Genomic DNA, 17659 nt, shown 5'->3' on the forward strand with positions numbered 1-17659 from the left:
TCTTTTTGGTGCTGAAGTGAAGCCCTAGACCAGCGATCTTCGAATGCCAGATATCTAGCTAGGTTTAAAGGTCCTGTGCACACTCTGCCATCACCACTAGGTCATCTGCAAAAGCCAAGGCCGGCAGTTTGTTGTTCTCGTCTATCCCCATGGTGGTGTACCTAAGGCGGAAGCCGAGGCCCGCGTTCAAAAGCTTTCTTTCAATGCTGGTGACATAAATGATGCACTGCAGTGGCGACAGCGGGTAACCTTGACGAAGACCCCTGACCACTGTGACAGGCTCGGACTCAACAGAACCAAAGTGTGCCGTGATGCTGTTCCCCTTATACAAACATCGTACTACTGACAACGCTTCCAGCAGACCCAAAGCGGCAAGGCAGTTAAAACATAGGTGCATGTGGTACATTGTCATAAGCCTTCTCGATATCAAGGAAGCAGCATAGCAGAGACCGTCTGCATGCGAGAGTGCCGGTTCGAGGTGGCGGGATCAAAGTGGCGGTGGTGGTGGCTTTGATTAATGCCATTTCGGACCTGTGGTCACGGCAAAAAGTCCGGAAAATTGGATGGTGAAGGGTTCTTGTGCCCGAAATTTCAGATGTTCTTATAGAATGACTCTATGGGGTACGTGGTGGTGGCACGAAGCCACGCGAATTATTGGGCATCCGGAAAATCACTTGTCGATTCTACACTGCAACTTCTCCAGTCGACGACACAGCGTCAAAGACAATTCCTTACGATTCCTCTCTGTTACTCGAGCCAGCATTAGCGCGACTTTTGTTCCCTTTCAATAAAATTACAGCTAATTTTCCCTGATAGAAGCAGAAATTCCCTGAGTATTTCCAGACTATTCAAAATTTCTGAGAATTCCCGATTTCCTCGGTTGGTAGACACCCTGCAGAACTGCCGTGTGGGAAGAGTTGGATCTTGTGGTGAACAGCACAACACTGGCACCTTTGGAATGTGCGCGATGCATAGCTTGAAAATCCTTCCTTGCCTATGCTTCATCAACTAAGCATCAACTTGCCTATAGTTTGAAATTTATCTATTTGCTACAATAAATTTCAAACTATAGGCAACAGCACTTGAGTTATTTTTCATTGGGTTGCATACTTTTTTTTGTTATTGGGTTCTCAATAATTTTACAACCTCCTTTTTCTTTCACTCATTTCTTTCGTTCTTTATCTATATGCTTATTCTTTTTTTTTTTCACAAGCACCATTTCCTGCCACCACTTTCATTCTCTTTCAGGGAGATGATAGTTCACTGACCTCCAGCACAGCATATAATCTACCCCCCCCCCCCCCCCCACACACACACACACTCTGTCGTCTAGGCACCTTCCACAAAAAAAGAGTAGCCCACAGTGACACATCAACCGGCTGACACACGGTGCTACCTCACATTCCTCCACCAATGTTCAGTAGCACGCCTTTCAATTCTACAGCCTCGCTGCTAACACACTCTCGGTCATTGCCTCGCCCACCTGCCTTACCCTCTCCCCCATTTAGAAGAACCATACCTATATATACTGTGCCAAGGTGAGCACATGTCGCCTTGAAAAAGACAAGTCCACTTGCTGAAACGTTGGCTCCTGCTTTCTCCTTGTTCTCATTTTGCTCATCATAAAATGGAAATGTCTGATAAATAGAAAGCAGGTTGAAACCTGCTGACTGGAGCATTTGGAATGTTACCAGCTATCTTGGCAGCGGCAAGATGTGAAGATTATGTTCAAGACCATCGTAACAGCAGCAATGCAGATGTCAAGAAAGATGTTGACAAAGACTATACTTCAATGATGTTGCAATAGAGGCCATTGAACTGTGTTTACTGGTATACTATAGAAGATTGAAGGTAAATTTTACGCCCCCGGTTATGTCCCTCCCCTCCGAACTTTCACATTAGTGCTCAATAAATACATTTATGAAACTGGCCATCAGTTTCTCAAAACTGTGTCACAACACTTATTTATATACGTCCAAAAACTCTCTAAGATGAATTTTCTTCAACTTGCACTATTAATGTACCTATACTAAGCCCAACTGTACAGACCTTTGGTTTGTGACACAGGTCATGCACTTGCTTAAGGTGCGTCAATGCAAAATACTGACCTTGTTTTTAATAACAGCATAATGGCAGAAGCTAACAGAACCAGGATGGTCAAATCGTCGAAGGGCTTCACGAAGCATTTTCTTCATGTCTATCTCTTCAAACCATGCCAGATCACTAAGGATTTGAGGATCCACTGTTGGACATTTTGTCTGCAATAGCCACTTGTTAAAAGGAGCAGGACAACTGCAAGCATCAATGTGGAGGGGTCCTACAGAGAAAAGGTTGAACTGTATGAATCCAAGTCCTTAATTACACAAAGACACGAGGTACTGTCAGACAACCCATGAAAGAGAGAGAAAGCAAATGAACCAAAAACATGATTAAAAAGAAATCAGATTTAAGAGCTGATGAAAAAGTTGTCACTTGAGTGCTGTATGGCACGGTGTTGGCGGTAACATGTTACAAGTAACAGCATTGCTTGCAATGCATTAATTTTTTTGGCAATTAGCAACATATTCATAAACTTTTCTTAACTGTTACGAATAACATACAGATGTTAACATTTTTCAGTAACGTGAAATAAAATGCATGGGTGCACTCTGATGACCTTTTTTGGCACTTTTCAAAAAGTGCCAGAATCTCTGCAGCAAGCAAGGGCAATTGACGCAAGCACCTGACCTAATCAAGGCCCACTGCAGGACCTACTTATTGCACCTGGCTGTTACACCTGGAATTCCACTTTTAAGGCTGTGATTGTTATCAATACCCTGCTAGAGAAGGGACAGGACCTATAATTTATTTCTTCTAAATTTGGAATTCCCAGGCTGCAGAAGCCTCATGAGCCCAAGTTCATAATGGAATATTGCAAGATATATAAATTCTAAGTATACTTCTTGCAGCTTCTTGGTGCAACATTGTTTTTATACTGCAGGTCATGAAGCCTATGTGCTGAACATTACACACTTTGCAAGGTAACAACCACAGTACTTACGTGCTACCAACACTCGAAGTTCTCATCAAAAGATTAAGCATGGTCACATTACTGGATAACAGTACATTTTTGTGGACCTCTAAGTGTACCTTGGGCAGAACCCATAGGAGGCAAGTTTGTGACACACATCATATGTGCATGAAGGAAAGCTAATGGACTGTTTCCTTGTATAAAAGCTAGTCAGTGATAAAAGCTGTGCAGCTGTGTTTCACACGTCATGCAAACGTGTCTTGCATATTCACTAGCAGCAATATTCACACATTCCCCTCTATCCTGTTTTTGATTGGAGAGGCCCACATAGCTGCAATCGAAGATTATTGCTCATTTTGAATTCCCCTGCAGAAGTTAGTGTACGATATCACATGTCGGAAGAAGCACCACTTACCAACATTATACCACTTTGATCATTTTCAAGACACAAGAGCAAAGCATGTAAAATCGCCAGTTGGATATTATTCGTATGTGATGGTACTTTACAGTGTCTGGCTTTAAAAAGTAGCTCTGCTAATGCTGGTGTTTGCTGATGCAGGTTCAATGCTGTTATGGATGAGGTCCTTATCTGACGGTTGCGGCTACATTGCTCACAAGGTTCAAGTTGTCTTGGATTGTTAACGAAACGAAGAGAAATGCAGTCCTGAAGACCATCTAAAGCGAGCTGTTGAGATTTTCTTGAATTGTGCACACTGGAACTCGATGGTACAGCAACTCCACAACTCCAGCACAATGGAGGATGACTACTTCTTTGGGAACGTCTTTTTGAATTAATAGTGATTTCTCACCTGCCGTGGTTGCTCAGTGGCTATGGTGTTGGGCTGTTGAGCACGAAGTCGCGGGATCGAATACCGGCCACGGCGGCCGCATTTCGATGGGAGCGAAATGCGAAAACACCCGTGTACTTAGATTTAGGTGCACGTTAAAGAACCCCAGCTGGTCGAAATTTCCGGAGTCCTCCACTACGGCGTGCCTCATAATCAGAAAATGGTTTTGGCACGTAAAACCCCATAATTTTTTAATAGTGATTTCTCGACGCCACTTGAGGATGAGGAGCTTTCTAGGTACTTTTTAACGTCGTGTAATTTTGTGGTGACTGAGCTCAAAGAAAAATTTCCACAAGTTAACAATATCTTCCTGAAATTAAGTACAGCTGTCCCATTCAGTGCATCAGTCGAGCCCTATTCAGCATGTGTGTGAACATATTTACTAAGAAGCGAGGCAGGTTGTCCGATATCAACTTTAATATGAATCTATTGTTGAAGTTAAACAGCAGGTTGTAATTTATTAGAAAGCAGGATCGCCAACTGGGTGAGTTGATAAGGTGTCATAACGAAAAAGAAAGAGTGCAAATGGAACAGAGACATAAAGAAGGGTAACGACATAAAAGCTTACTAACAACTAGGTTTTTTATCTAAATAAACACAGAATAGTATATACAGTCATAAAAGGTAACAAAAAAGGTCACATGAAGGCTTAACCATTGTTAGAAACTATTCGGGGGACATGACAAATGGTTGTCAAGAATGCAAACTCTTTATCACAAAGTGAAGTTGATATTTGGCTAACACACGTTACACATTTTCTTTTTATGTGGAAAAGGGCACAATCAAAGTTTCAAGGAACAGATCTATAGATGCCTCCTATAAAAACGTCTTAGCCAGGGCATGCGACAAATTGGTCATGGTGATAGAAAGCCCCAAGCAAGGCAGTATACTCCCTGAAAATCCAAGAAACTCGAGGGGTTTACCAAGTTTCCATATTATTCATAAGTTATAGCAGGGGCTGAATAATGTCTCAAGTCGATTATGATGCTTGGATAATTTTTCCAACTCTTAAAGGGCCCCTCATCAGGTCTGGCCATTTTGAGCTGACAATCGCAGAGCATACAATGCACGCCAACGATTGTGTTTGCAAAGAATCACATCGCTACGCACTGCAGAAAGGTCTGAAATTTCAATTCGAACACTCTTTTCCCTTTCCCTTGTGGCGACCCCGATCCAAGTCGGATGGTGACATGCTAGTGTCCCTGTGCCTACGTACTCAGGTCCGCAGTGTGCCGTCGCTCCTGGTGACACATGATTTCGATAATTATTCAAGGCAACATCTGTTATTTCTGTGATCTGTTGCTTGAATTGATGAAAAGATGTTTAGAGAAATAATAAAACACACAAATGGAATGTCTGCGTGTTTTTGTTTTACTTCGCATTGAAGCAAGAGAGATGTACTTCAGCCTCGTCTCCTTGTTCCCACAGTCGTGCAGTCATGTGCGCAGGTACCGAAACTATGCCATTTTCTAGTGTGTTCCAGCGTGCAATCATGCTCTGCGATCCATTATTGTATGAAACTCTATGCTGCGACCCGCTTGTTCTGCCTCAGTATTCGTGTAGCACTGAATTATACCGCTAGTCATGTGTCCTTGTGCACAGCGCACAAAATCATGCGCTGCGCGAAAACAGACAATCACAACAGCTTGTGCACAGCGCCACCAGCAAAAATGCGCAGCGCCGCAAAAAAATTTAATAAATAAAAATAAATAATAAATAAATAAATAAAATTGTAAAAATTAACATAATATAAAATAAACGGCGAGGAGAACAAAACAATTAAGGTGGGGCCCGTAATGTATATGTCACACGATCCTCGAGGTCTGGTGTAGGAGAATGCAGGGAAGAAATTTCGCTTGCAAAGGCTAGATGGGGCGAGTGGAGAGAGTGTCTCGCTATGCAGTGGAGCTCGCCTTCTGAAATCATGGGTTCGCGGCATTGAAATGTTTCCATCTCGGCTATTAATGAGCCAATCTGAAAATTTTTTTCGGCAGAACGCTCCCCAAAGGACACATAACAACTTCCAGCGTATAACCAAATTTGCTATGGGGCCTGGTGAGGGGCCCTTTAAGAAACTTTGGAAAAGTGCAATAACACGTGCAAAAGTGAAAAAGTGTAGGTGCAGAGCCAAAGAACCATCGAGGAGGAATTGTAGGGTGAAGCGTGCCACTAAACTTGTGCCATGTAGCACAGCTATCATGTAACATACTCCTTTGACATGTAGCAAGACTTACGCAGGCCAACGCTGTCAGTGTGTCAACATATTACCATGCACCTAAGAGAACACAAGTACTCTGCATCTATCCATTCCCATTTGGCAGCACACTGCAGTCCATGTGGCTGAGATCCTGATTTGCCTCACACCACTACTGTGGCTAGGCATCGTAATCAGACATGAGTGCGAAATAATCGAAGCATTCCATACAAAAGAAAAGGCCCAACATGCGTTAGCCAAGCATCAATTTCACTTTGTGATAGAGAGAGCACACTTGACAACCACTTGTCATGTTCCCTGAACAGTTTCTAATCATTATTCAGCTTTTAGGTGACCTTTTTCCTTACCTATAACTGTGCATATTCCGTGTTTCTTTCAGTAAAAATACTAGTGAGTCTTCAAAGTTGTTTTCTCTTCTTTTCTTTTTTGTCCCTGTTCAGTTCGCGCTTTTTTCATTATTATTAGAAATTTGTTCGTATAATACTCAAGGCACTGTTAATAAACATTAAAGAAAACATATTTTTGTTTTATTCCACCTGCAACTGTTGACTGGTGTGTCTGGTTAATCCTCAGCGAACAAGGCTGATCATGAAGAACCTTCACATAAGCATTTGCAATTTTTCTGGTTATTATACCGGTCCAACATGAAAAATTTGTCTGGGTGTGCAAGTATTGTTTCATTTTTGTAACAGTGTCATTTAGACATGTAGTTAATGCCACAGCATTTTTTTTCTTTAAATTCGTGAGTAGAAGCATGTCCAGAACTTTGGAACAGCACATTTTTTCACAAATAATTAATGTAAGGTCGCTAGAGTGTGCTGCAAATATTTTTTTTTTTTTAACACTGAGGATGAAGTCGTGCTTTGTGCTTAATTTCATGCTGAAGAAATGGTTCCAACACGTGCCACGGAGGTGGAAGCCATCAGGTGTAACTGTCTAGGCAGCAACTTTTGATCATTAATTATACACAAGTCCTAGAGATTTATACAAAGTTACCTTACTAATCAGTATTAAAGATAAAAGTTTGCCTTATGTAAAATAAGACCTTTAAAAATATTGTTCATCAGGGTTAATGTAATAAAGATTCACTGTCTAAAATTTGAGCATGGAGTAACCAAAAATTAATGCATGTTACTTTCTTTTTGTCTTTGGTAATGGTTAGAGGCCGGATTATATGCAAACGTCTATTTGGTCCCGTTCACCAGGGCCCCGCACTTTTGGTGTATGAGCATGAATTATGGGTTAAGTGGCTTAGCAGCGACATAATAGTGCCTATAAATGCCTATTTCCATCGTTTGCACTTACATATGCCTATCTTTTACTTCTGACACCGCAAAAATTATTTTTCGGAATTATACAAATGCATTTGGTGCCTTCGGGTTGCAACAGTAACTATACTGATGCTCCTCATTTAGCCCGGCCGCAGCTGCGCATGGTGCGGATGAGCACAGCCACGCCCACCCTATCTCGGAAGCAATCTGCGATGGGTGCAAATGCTACGCAAGCCAAGAAGGCTGGTGGTTTCGTGTGTACCGCGTTCTCGCATGCCTGATGTGCATCAAAGCAAGAAACAGCACAAAGGGGTATTCACTCACCACAGCTGCCACTCTTCGTCATGCTAGCGTTGTGACATCATGTGTCTGCGGTCATCGAATGAGATCTGTTCATGTTTGCCTGTGGGCGCGTGACACCATGCTTGTTAAATTATTTAGTAAGTGAATGTTTATGGCAATGTATGTGGCCGGCAAAACTACGAACCATACTTATTGTAGTTATCTAATACATTGCTGTCGCTATCACTGCTTTACCTTTCAAGCGAACGTAAGAATTTTTTTGCTTTGGAAGCACATTGACTACTTTTTTTCACAACACCCAGCAGCATTAGCAGCCACTGCTACTAATGGCAACGCACATGGCAATGTGAGCTAGCAAATAAACGCCTACACTGACAATGTTAGTCGAACTTGTGGGGGCCTGTGACCAGCTGCCAGATACTGGTTAGCGTGGCCAGAGAAATAGAGCCTCCAAAAGGGCTCTTTTCAGCTTTGCTTCAACATCTGTGCTTGCGTTCACATTGTGTATCTTAACTATGCTTTGATTATGCTATCCCAACAAAAGCCTTCCTCAAACGTCACTTTCTTTAAAAAGGGGGATGCCACTTTGTTATGCTGCAGTCGGGTATTTGAGAGAGAAAGACATGGAACTTAACAAATGTGTACTACTGACTGCATCTAAGAGAGACTGTTGACGGAAGAGTGCACTGTGCACGTGTTAGGCGGAAGTATGCAAAGTTCACTGGAAGTACTGTCAACTGCAGTTACGAGGCCACTTTTTTTCAGCTCCTCCACTCTTTTGTGGCTTTGGAAACAACCAGCCAATGGCGGTCCCCCCCTCCTGAACTCCCAATAAACCAGCAGCACTGCCTCGCATTTTTTATGTAAGCGTACATGTAAGGAGATATTTGGTCCTCTGCTCTAGCGTTTGATCATAAGAAAAACACCTGGTGAAGAATAAAGTCAGCAATATATAAAAAGCACCAAAGGGGTCCCTGAAATGGTTTGGACAAATTTTGTAGATGCATAGGATACAGCTACAGTAAAACATTAGTGCCACAATTTAAGTGAAGCATCTTATATTAAGAGAGCTATGGACGATTGCAAGTTACCCTTCTCCCTCGCCATACTTTCTCTTCTCAACTCGTTTGCCGAGTGATCGGGGCTAAGCTCCGTCTTCACTGGCTCTGCTTCATGATCTGACATCGTGTTGTCTACTTCCGCTTGTGTTGGAGCCACTGCACAAGTGGCACAAACCTCTCCAACCTCTCCACTAGCCGCCTGGCCGTCGATCCTGCAAGACAGCTATCCAAACAGTGTACATTGCAAACTTTCTCTATAGTAGCAATGTAGGCTTTTCAGAGTTTTTTAGTGTGAGTAAGATTAGACAAAAGAAGACACACAGAACAGCGCTGTGTGTCCCGTGCATCTTCTTGTGTCTAGTCTAACTCGCGCTAAAAAACTGAGTTCAAGCTAGCATTCTGCCGCAGCGCCGAGCGTGTCCAGTATTCCTGTAAATGCAGGCGAGCTGGGCATTTCGACGGGTGTGCGGAGACGTAAACTGAAGCCTCTCCTTACTACTACTGTGGAGATAAAGGGGCTTTAGCATAAACGTGAGCAGACTGAGCAGCCTGCACAGCGCAGCCGCCTAGTTGCGCAGACCTTAACCAGCCAAGCACAGAGCTACTACAGTGCAGTCCACTTATAATAATATCGAGGAATACAAAAAATATGATTGTTATAACCAATGATAGCTATATCTGGACTGCCGTAAAAAAAAGAAAAAAGCCGTCGGACGTACTTTTGTAGCTCCAAAGCCGAATTCGCAAATTGCACTAAAGAATAGATGTTGTAGAAAGTAGGCTGTGAAAAACAAAACTTTATTTCTAGCGCCAAAGATTCTGTTAAGCGTTAGGCGCGCTGAAGTAATCTGAAATCTGCACTTGCTTTCGCGGCAGTTTCAGCTTCCCAACCCGTGGTATGCATAGCTTCCAGCTGCTGCGCGAACACTGGCGGCAATACTTTGGAACGCACAAAATCAATTAAGGAGTCAATCGACAACAATGCACCTTTCGTGGACATCGAGGTCACAGTCAAGGAGCCACTGTCAATCTCGTTGTCACTGTCACTGCTGCTGTTGCCACCGTCGCATAACATTGCCGTCTGTTGCGACAGCACACCTTCGGCAATCGCCTCGTCAGTGATCTCACTGCAGAATGAGGCAGCACTGTCTGCAGTCAAGAACTCCTCCATCGACGCACCACCGACGTGCGTGGTAGCAACATGCTCCCAGAGCTCAGTTGAATTGGTGGCATCCACCGTGTTGGTCTCACTATCAGTAGGGGAGGGGGTTTGTTCGTACTGGTGCACAAAGCCCGCCTTTTTGAGGCAGTTTTGTATGGTGGACTGCTTCACTTCATGACACGCACCATAGACGAAACACACAGCCTTCAAATGGCCGATTTTCAGGTCAGGGGGCCCACCTGCATGGCCCGACATGCCAGGAGCTGTGCGGTCAATGACTAAGATTAGCCACTCCAGCATGCACCGCCGATACAAAGCCTTAAAGTTGGCTATCACGCCAGCGTCCAACGGCTGAAGGCCTGCCGTCGTGTTGGGAGGCAGAAACATCAATTTGACCAATGTCAGCTTCAGGTTAACGCTGAGTGCACTACAGTTGTCCAGTAGCAACACTGCTCTTCTTCCTTGGCTTTCAATTATGCTGCCCAACTCGAGCAGCCACTCCTGGAACAACTCACCGGTCATCCACGCCTTTTTATTGCTGCGATAGCGGACAGGGATGTGCCGATTCTTGAAGCATACTGGCTTCTTGGATTGCCCGATAATGAAAGGCTTGAGGCGATGGCTTCCGTCCGTACTAACGCACAGCAACACAGTCTGTTATGAACGGCCTGCAGAGGTACCGACCAACAAAATTATCCCAGCCAACCGCAGCTGCGGGGCTGGCAATCTACAGAGAAGCGACCGCTGAGTCAACAGGGCATCGGTGCCACCATGGCTGCGGTGGCGACTCGTTTTGAAAGGACAACAATACGTCAGTTCCCAGCCCGACAAAAGTTTAAGGCTAGTCTTTTGAAGAAGTATCGCCTTTCAGCCGAAGCTTTTCAACAAAGATTTAGAAGCACAGGCAAGAAGGATAGCGATGAATATCCGGAGTTTGCATATAGCTTAAAGGCCAACCTAGTTGAGTGGTTGAAAAGCGCGGAAGCGTACGAGAGCAGAGACATGATTGTTGAATGCATGTGTCTAGAGCAGTTTTACAAAAGCATCCCACAATCTGTGAAGCTGTGGGTGCAAGACAGAGGAAATGTAAACACTGTGGAAAGGGCGGCTGAATTAGCCGAAGAGTACGCAACGCGTAGAAAGCTGAATGCCGAGGACGGAAATTGGGACGGTCGAAATGGACTGCGAAAACCATTTCCGTTCAAAAAGGGTTCGCAGTCTAGACGACCGGAGCCTGTAGACGTGGAGGAAAAGCCCTCAGAAAAGAGCAAGGAGAAATCAAATGGGGAAACCGTACAAAAACAGGAGAAAAGAAAATTCGAATCTTTTAGACCCATCCGCTGCTATAAATGCCACAAACTGGGACATATTGCTGTAAACTGCGGGAAGCCCAGCGTAGTTTTCTCCTACGTGGATGAAAAAGACGAGAATATGTAACTTTTAAGCCCATATCTTCTCGACCTGCAAGTTAATGGGAAGCCATGCCGGGTGCTGCGAGAAAGTGCTGCCACTATGGACATTGTCCTCATCTACCGTGGACATCTACGGTCACGTCTTACGTGACGGTAGATGACTTCACTAGAGAAGTAGCATGGATCAAACAGGTTGTAGAAGAACACAGCGTGTGTCTGCCCATGGCCAAATTCAATATCAGTGGACCGTTCGGGGAGCTCGTGACCGAGGCTGCAGTTTCCAAATTTTTGTCGCTGCAGTACCCTTAGATTTTTTCCAATCGGTCGGATCAGTTACTGCGGGACAAGGGGCTTAAACTGGGAGAGGGTGTAGTAGAGGCGTTGACACGAGGCCAAGCTCATAAAATCGCATCGCTTTCGGCTGAAAATGCAAAAGCTGCTCCAGCGGGAGTAGCAAAAGAGGTAACTTCAGTAACCGAATCCCAGCTAGGCTCGAGGGATGAAAAAATGTTTGAGGAAACACTGCCAGCTGACCAGCTCAATGAGAGCGTATCACTAGGGTGTCAATGTTCCCGCCTGCAGGAAGAGCCAGCTGACGCACTCGCAAGCGAGGCAGGATTGTTCCTCACACCGGCCTCAGAGAACTTTGATCGGCTCTTAAGTGTGGACAGAGGGTCACTGGCAGCCAAGCAAAAGAATGATGGCAGCTTAGCTAAATTGCATCACACAGCTAAAGAAGGCATTGCTAGGCGCAACGTGATGATACAAGAGAGAGGAGGATTGTTGTATCGGCACTACAGAGACCGAAAGGGTAGGATTCTAGATCAGTTAGTGGTACCTACCAAGTACAGGGAGGACCTTTTGAGTCTCTATCATGGAAATGGGTGGGCTGGCCACCTAGGCATGAACAAATCAAAGTAAAGATTGCTTATGGAATACTACTGGCCTGGCTGTTTCAAAGACGTAGAAAACTTTGAAAGATCATGCGACACCTGCCAGCGCTCGGGTAAACCAGGAGAAACGTGAAGAGCTCCACTAAAGGTAGTGCCCTTAATAATGGAACCTTTCAGAAGACTTGTGATAGACACGGTAGGGACTCTACAAAAGACAAAGTCGCGTTACCGGTACTTGTTCACCATGCTGTGTCCGGCTACAAAGTTTCCAGAAGCAATCCCTCTGAAAGAGCTCAGCTCCACCGAAGTAGTAGACGCGCTTTTGACAGTATTTGCACGAGTTGGGTTTCCAGCAGAAATTCAGGTGGGTCAAGGGTCAGTATTCACCAGCGCACTGACTACCACATTCTTGCAAAAGTGCGGAGTAAAGTTGATACACAGTTCCATCTATCACCCTCAGTCAAACAGTGTGGAGAGGTGGCATTCAGTGCTTAAGCGAGTTTTGCGGGCGCTCTGTTACGAGCACAAGGAGGACTGGGAGAACTGCCTTCCGGCCACTGTGTTTGCTTTGCGAACGGTTCCTCATGAGGCTACAGGGTTCTCGCCAGCAGACCTAGTGTATGGGAGGACACTCCGTTCTCCACTGAGAATGTTAAGAGACATATGGGAGGAAAGAGGAGAGAGTCCAACAGTGGTAGAAAACGTGCTAAATCTGCTGGAACAGCTAAGTGCAACCCAAGAACTAGTCAAAAAGAATGTGGGAGCAGCTCAAAAGAACGCCAAGTTCTATTACAAGAATGTGAGGCTTCGTACGTTTAACACCGAAGACCAGGTAATGATCCTCAAACCTTCAAGAAAGAACAAGCTTGAAGTTCACTGGCACGGACCCGTTAAAGTGTTGCACAAACTTTCAGATACTAACTATGCTGTGAAAATACTCGGTTGCAGGGAAGAGGTGAGGATATACCACTGCAATTTGATGAAGCCGTATGTAGAGCGGAGCGGAGTTGTTAACTGTACCATCAAAGAGCAGGATGACACTAGTACCAAGTTTAATGAGTAAAGGCGACCTCCAACTCTGAAATCAGCCTAGAAGAAGTAGTAAAACATTCGGTAAGCTCGCATGCTCTTAGACCCGAGCAGCTAGATGAGCTAAGAGGGCTGTTAGGGGAATATCTTGACAGATTCAGCGATTGGCCAGGTAGAACCAAACTAATAACGCATGAAATAGAGCTGATATCAACCGAACCCGTAAGATCAAAGCCTTACAGGGTGTCTCCATGACAGAGAGAAATTATGGAGGCAGAGATACAGCGTATGCCAGAGTTGGGAGTTATTGAGCCCGCTGAGAGCGACTACATGTCACCGCTAATACTTGTAGAAACCCCTAATAAGGACCCTCATCGGTGTGGTGACTACAGGAAGTTAAATGCCATCACTAGGGACCAGCTGTACCTGATACCCAACATTGAGGAACGAATTGAAAGAGTTGGCGCTGCTAAATACATTTCAACTATAGATCTCGTGCGGGGATACTGGCAAGTTCCCCTTTCAGAAAATGCCAGCCGTAAACTAACTGTAAGAGAGGTAGCCTACAGTGCTTCGGAGGAGTAATGTGCTTGTTTAGTTTGGGCAGCCCAGAAGTTGTCGTGTTACTTGTACAGAGCGAGGTTCATCTTCGAGACCGACCACTGTCCTCTGGCGTGGCTCAATCAAATGTCACACAAAAATGGCCGCTTGCTCCGATGGAGCCTCACTCTCCAAGAGTACAACTTCTTCGTAAGATATAAGAAGGGAAAGTTGCATAGCAATGCGGATGGTTTGAGCAGGCTAATTTGAATTCTGCGTTTAGGGATCCCACCTAAATTTGGGGGTTGTTATTGTTAATTTTGTTAAGCCAAGAAGATTCCCTCTCATTTAGCAGGACTCCATTCATGATTGCTCAATTTGTCAGCACGAAATTCCTTCCAAATTGGCGTAGCGAAATGCAGCATTTCTTTTTTTTTCTGCACTTATGTTTTCTTTGAAGCCTAGCGGGTCTAAAGCGAGATCCAGGATACATAATCTCGGCACAAAGCCGTGTTGTGGGGTTCGTTTTGCAGTTGCCTGTCCTTGTTGGATGTTTCGGGGTGGTGTCATCATTTCACAGCTGATCGCTGCAAGCCAAGGCATCCCCCTCATTGCCACCAACCATTCTCTTCCTGCCCAGCGGTTGTCGGCACTGGCCAGTCGAGATTTTCTGGGCCATGGAGGAACTGTTACAAACGGCCTGCAGAGGTACTGACCTAAAAATTATCACAGCCCACCGCAGCAGCGGGGCAGGCGATCTACGGAGAAGTGACCGCCGAGTCAACAGAACATCGGCGCCACCATGGCTGCAGCGGCGACTCATTTTGAAAGGACAACAATATGTCAGTCCCCAGCCCAACGGCGCCACCATGTCTAAGGGCGGGCGGCGGAGCTAGCATTGTTAGTGCGTACGCCATCCCCGGCACCGTCTGTTTGGAGCAGGGGAGCTCCTGGAAAATATTTTGCAGTGCCGTCTCACGCAGCTTAGAAGTCGTCAGTCAATGAACAGACACGGCGGCCACTGACTGCAGAGTCGACTCTGGGATAAAGAGGCGCCTGCTCGGGGCAGCACCGTGTCTGCGAGAACCCTCTTACCTCCGTGTGGTCAGTGAAACCTGCACGGAAGTGAGTGTGTAAACCCTACCCCTCAAAGGCAGGTGGGCTACGATCACTTTGGCCGCTCCAAATTGGTCGATGGTGAACTGCCATTTTCCCTCACCTAGAGATCTAGGGAGGACAGAGTGTATTTAAGGCTCCTCAGGGTGCGTTCCTCTTTCAGTCATGTTAGACTGATGAACTGTAACATTCTCATGTAGATACTGTAATTAAATCCCATATTCCTCGTTCTCGATGAGAACAAGTCTCTCCCTTCAACAATGTCCTCAGCATGGATAAGTTGGACGACGGCATGGGCCAGCTACCATCTATTTCATGCCCGACCCCAATCATTACAAGTCACTTTAGAGTGCTTTAGAGTGATTCCCACCGGGGCATGCATCTCCTTTAAAAGCGTGCGTCTTCAACATTTGAAACAAAAGGGCAGTTTCGACACGGTTGTAAATATCCTTGTCCACGTAATGCTTCAGCACACCAGGCAGCTTTGTCAGTAGCCACTGCTGCTTCGCCTGCATATCCAAGGACGCCGTTTCCCTACCACGTTTTTATAAACAATGCCATGCCGCTCTTCAAAACGCTGAATCCAGCCTCCTCCAGGCTCAAAATTTGGCCGCCACAGAAGAAAAGTGAAGTGTTTTGCTTTGGCAGCAAGTATTGGCGCACTGATTGGCAGATTATGCACGCGGGTTATGATACACCACTGGTAAAGCGACTCTTCCACCACGATGGTAGAATGTCTTCCACATCAGCGTATAAAGAGTCCCTAACCCTTTTCCGCTGATCGGCATGACCACTAATACTCCCTGCCTTTACTATCACGGTGCTCCCGGTTTTCAGAATTGTTGATATTGTCGACTGAGCGAGCTCATATTTCTTCATGAGAGCGCTCACCTTGAAGCCGCATCGAAAATCCTGCAAAATTTGAATCTTCGTGTCAAGCGACAGACACAGCTTTGTGCTTTGTCGGCACCATCTTCGAACTGGGCTGTCCGCTGCTTCAGTGGCTTCAGCTGTGAACATGCTGTGAAGCTACTATCACGCTTGCTGCGAGAGGGAGTGGGACGGCCACCACCACACCGCTTTGATTTTCACCTTTCTTTTTTTCTCTCTCTCTCTTTCAGTGCGATTGTGGGTGACGCACGAGGTTCAAAAACGTGAAGCAGCTGGCGCCATCTTGTGGTGATGGAGATGAAACAGTCAGGAAAGCAACTCAGCAACAGCCCACCCCAGCGACAGTGGTGCTTGGCGACTAAAATGCTCATCAACTGAAAAAACACCTTTACGAGAAAATCAATGACCAGAGGCTCTGCATAACTACCAAATCAGGAGCAACTACACTTGAACACTCCTTTGAGCTGAAGGAGAAATTGCACGCGCAGACTCCTCCAACACCAGACTCCAACTAGTAATACACTTTGGTAATGTTGATGCACTATGCGACACAGGATTTGAAAGGTCCATCGAACAGCTCACAGAGAAACTAGCATCCTCGAGCAAAAAGGCACCCCAACACCACTACATTATAAGTACCATTCCAGAACCGAAGTCACGAGGCCACCAAGCAGAAGCAGCTTGTTGCAAATGGAACCAACAAATCAACAATGTATGTGCCTCACTTGGTCCCAGAGTAGAATTTATCACCACAGGGGATGACCTCAACGAAGACAGCCTCAACAAAATCCACTATACTGAAGCAGCAGGAGACCGTGTGAGCTGCCTACTACCCCAAAAAATAACTCCTTTTTTTTAGGAAACAACTGCAAACACACAACCACATCACAAAACCGCAGACACCCCAGCAGTACAGACCAGAGGGCAGTGAGGACACTATTGAAAGCCACGTCAACAGCACTTGGCCAATTAGGCCAAACAAGACGCCACTGGTAAAATGCCTCATTAAATCCAAACAACAAAAATTCTTACCACTAGCCTCACAGATACAAAAGGACAACAGAACAGAACACAGCCAACAGACTACTCAAGATGAAGACAGACACGCTTGGCCGAACATGAAGTCACTTGTAAACCAGACAGAAGAGGATCGAGTTAGCCAGGACAACACGTAGAATCACAATCCCCTGACAAAATCCAAACAGCACTGACTGTACCCGAAAAGAAAACACAAAATAAAACCAGGAGACAAACAAAAGAACCTATCCATCTGCCTACTAAACACGCAAGGTGGTAGCAGCCTGAAATGGGAAGAAGTTCAATGTCAAATCAGCCAGCAGAAAATTTATTTATATGTGCTGACTGAAACACACCTTAGAGATGACGAGGAGCCCTATAGACACAACGGTCTAGAATGGTATTGCCAAAATAGAAAAAGGGGCACCGAACGTGGAGGAGGAGTCAGATTCCTTGCGCAAGCCACCCAGAAAACCTATACTGGAGACGACCAAAACTGCCAAGAACACATGTGGGTAAAATTAGAAATAGAGAAACGCAGCACATATCTATGTGTGATATACGTGGCTACAGCATGTGAAGAAGACGAATGGAATAGAAAAATACATGAATGCATCACTAAGGATATCCAACAAAAATACGGTGGACACCCTGTTTTCCTCCTAGGTGACTTCAACTCCCATATAATAGACCTTGAAGGCAAAGAAAAGGATGCAATGGGCTTCTACAAACTAGTGGAAGCATGCCAGCTGTCCATAGCAAACCTAGACCCAATCTGCCAAGGCACCTACACATGGACACGGCACACTAAAAAATCAGCCATTGACTATGTGTTATACAACTACACCACCGCACCACACATTCAAATAAAATCTATGCACATTGATGAAG

At 45.2% G+C, this 17659-nt stretch overlaps 1 protein-coding gene and 1 pseudogene across 1 annotated transcript in view; one reads left to right on the plus strand and one right to left on the minus strand.

Annotated features, from left to right (window-relative positions):
* Window positions 1-17659, minus strand: part of LOC142589580 (protein O-glucosyltransferase 2-like) — a 64473-nt gene that overhangs the window by 34671 nt on the left and 12143 nt on the right. The window contains exon 3 of the mRNA XM_075701056.1: window positions 2109-2317. Within this exon, the coding sequence (XP_075557171.1) occupies window positions 2109-2317 (209 nt within the window). The remainder of the gene's footprint in view (window positions 1-2108; window positions 2318-17659) is intronic.
* LOC142574382 (uncharacterized) lies at window positions 2674-5539 on the plus strand (annotated as a pseudogene).

Source organism: Dermacentor variabilis, chromosome 1 (assembly GCF_050947875.1).
Source record: "Dermacentor variabilis isolate Ectoservices chromosome 1, ASM5094787v1, whole genome shotgun sequence".
NCBI classification, from domain to species: Eukaryota; Metazoa; Arthropoda; class Arachnida; order Ixodida; family Ixodidae; genus Dermacentor; species Dermacentor variabilis.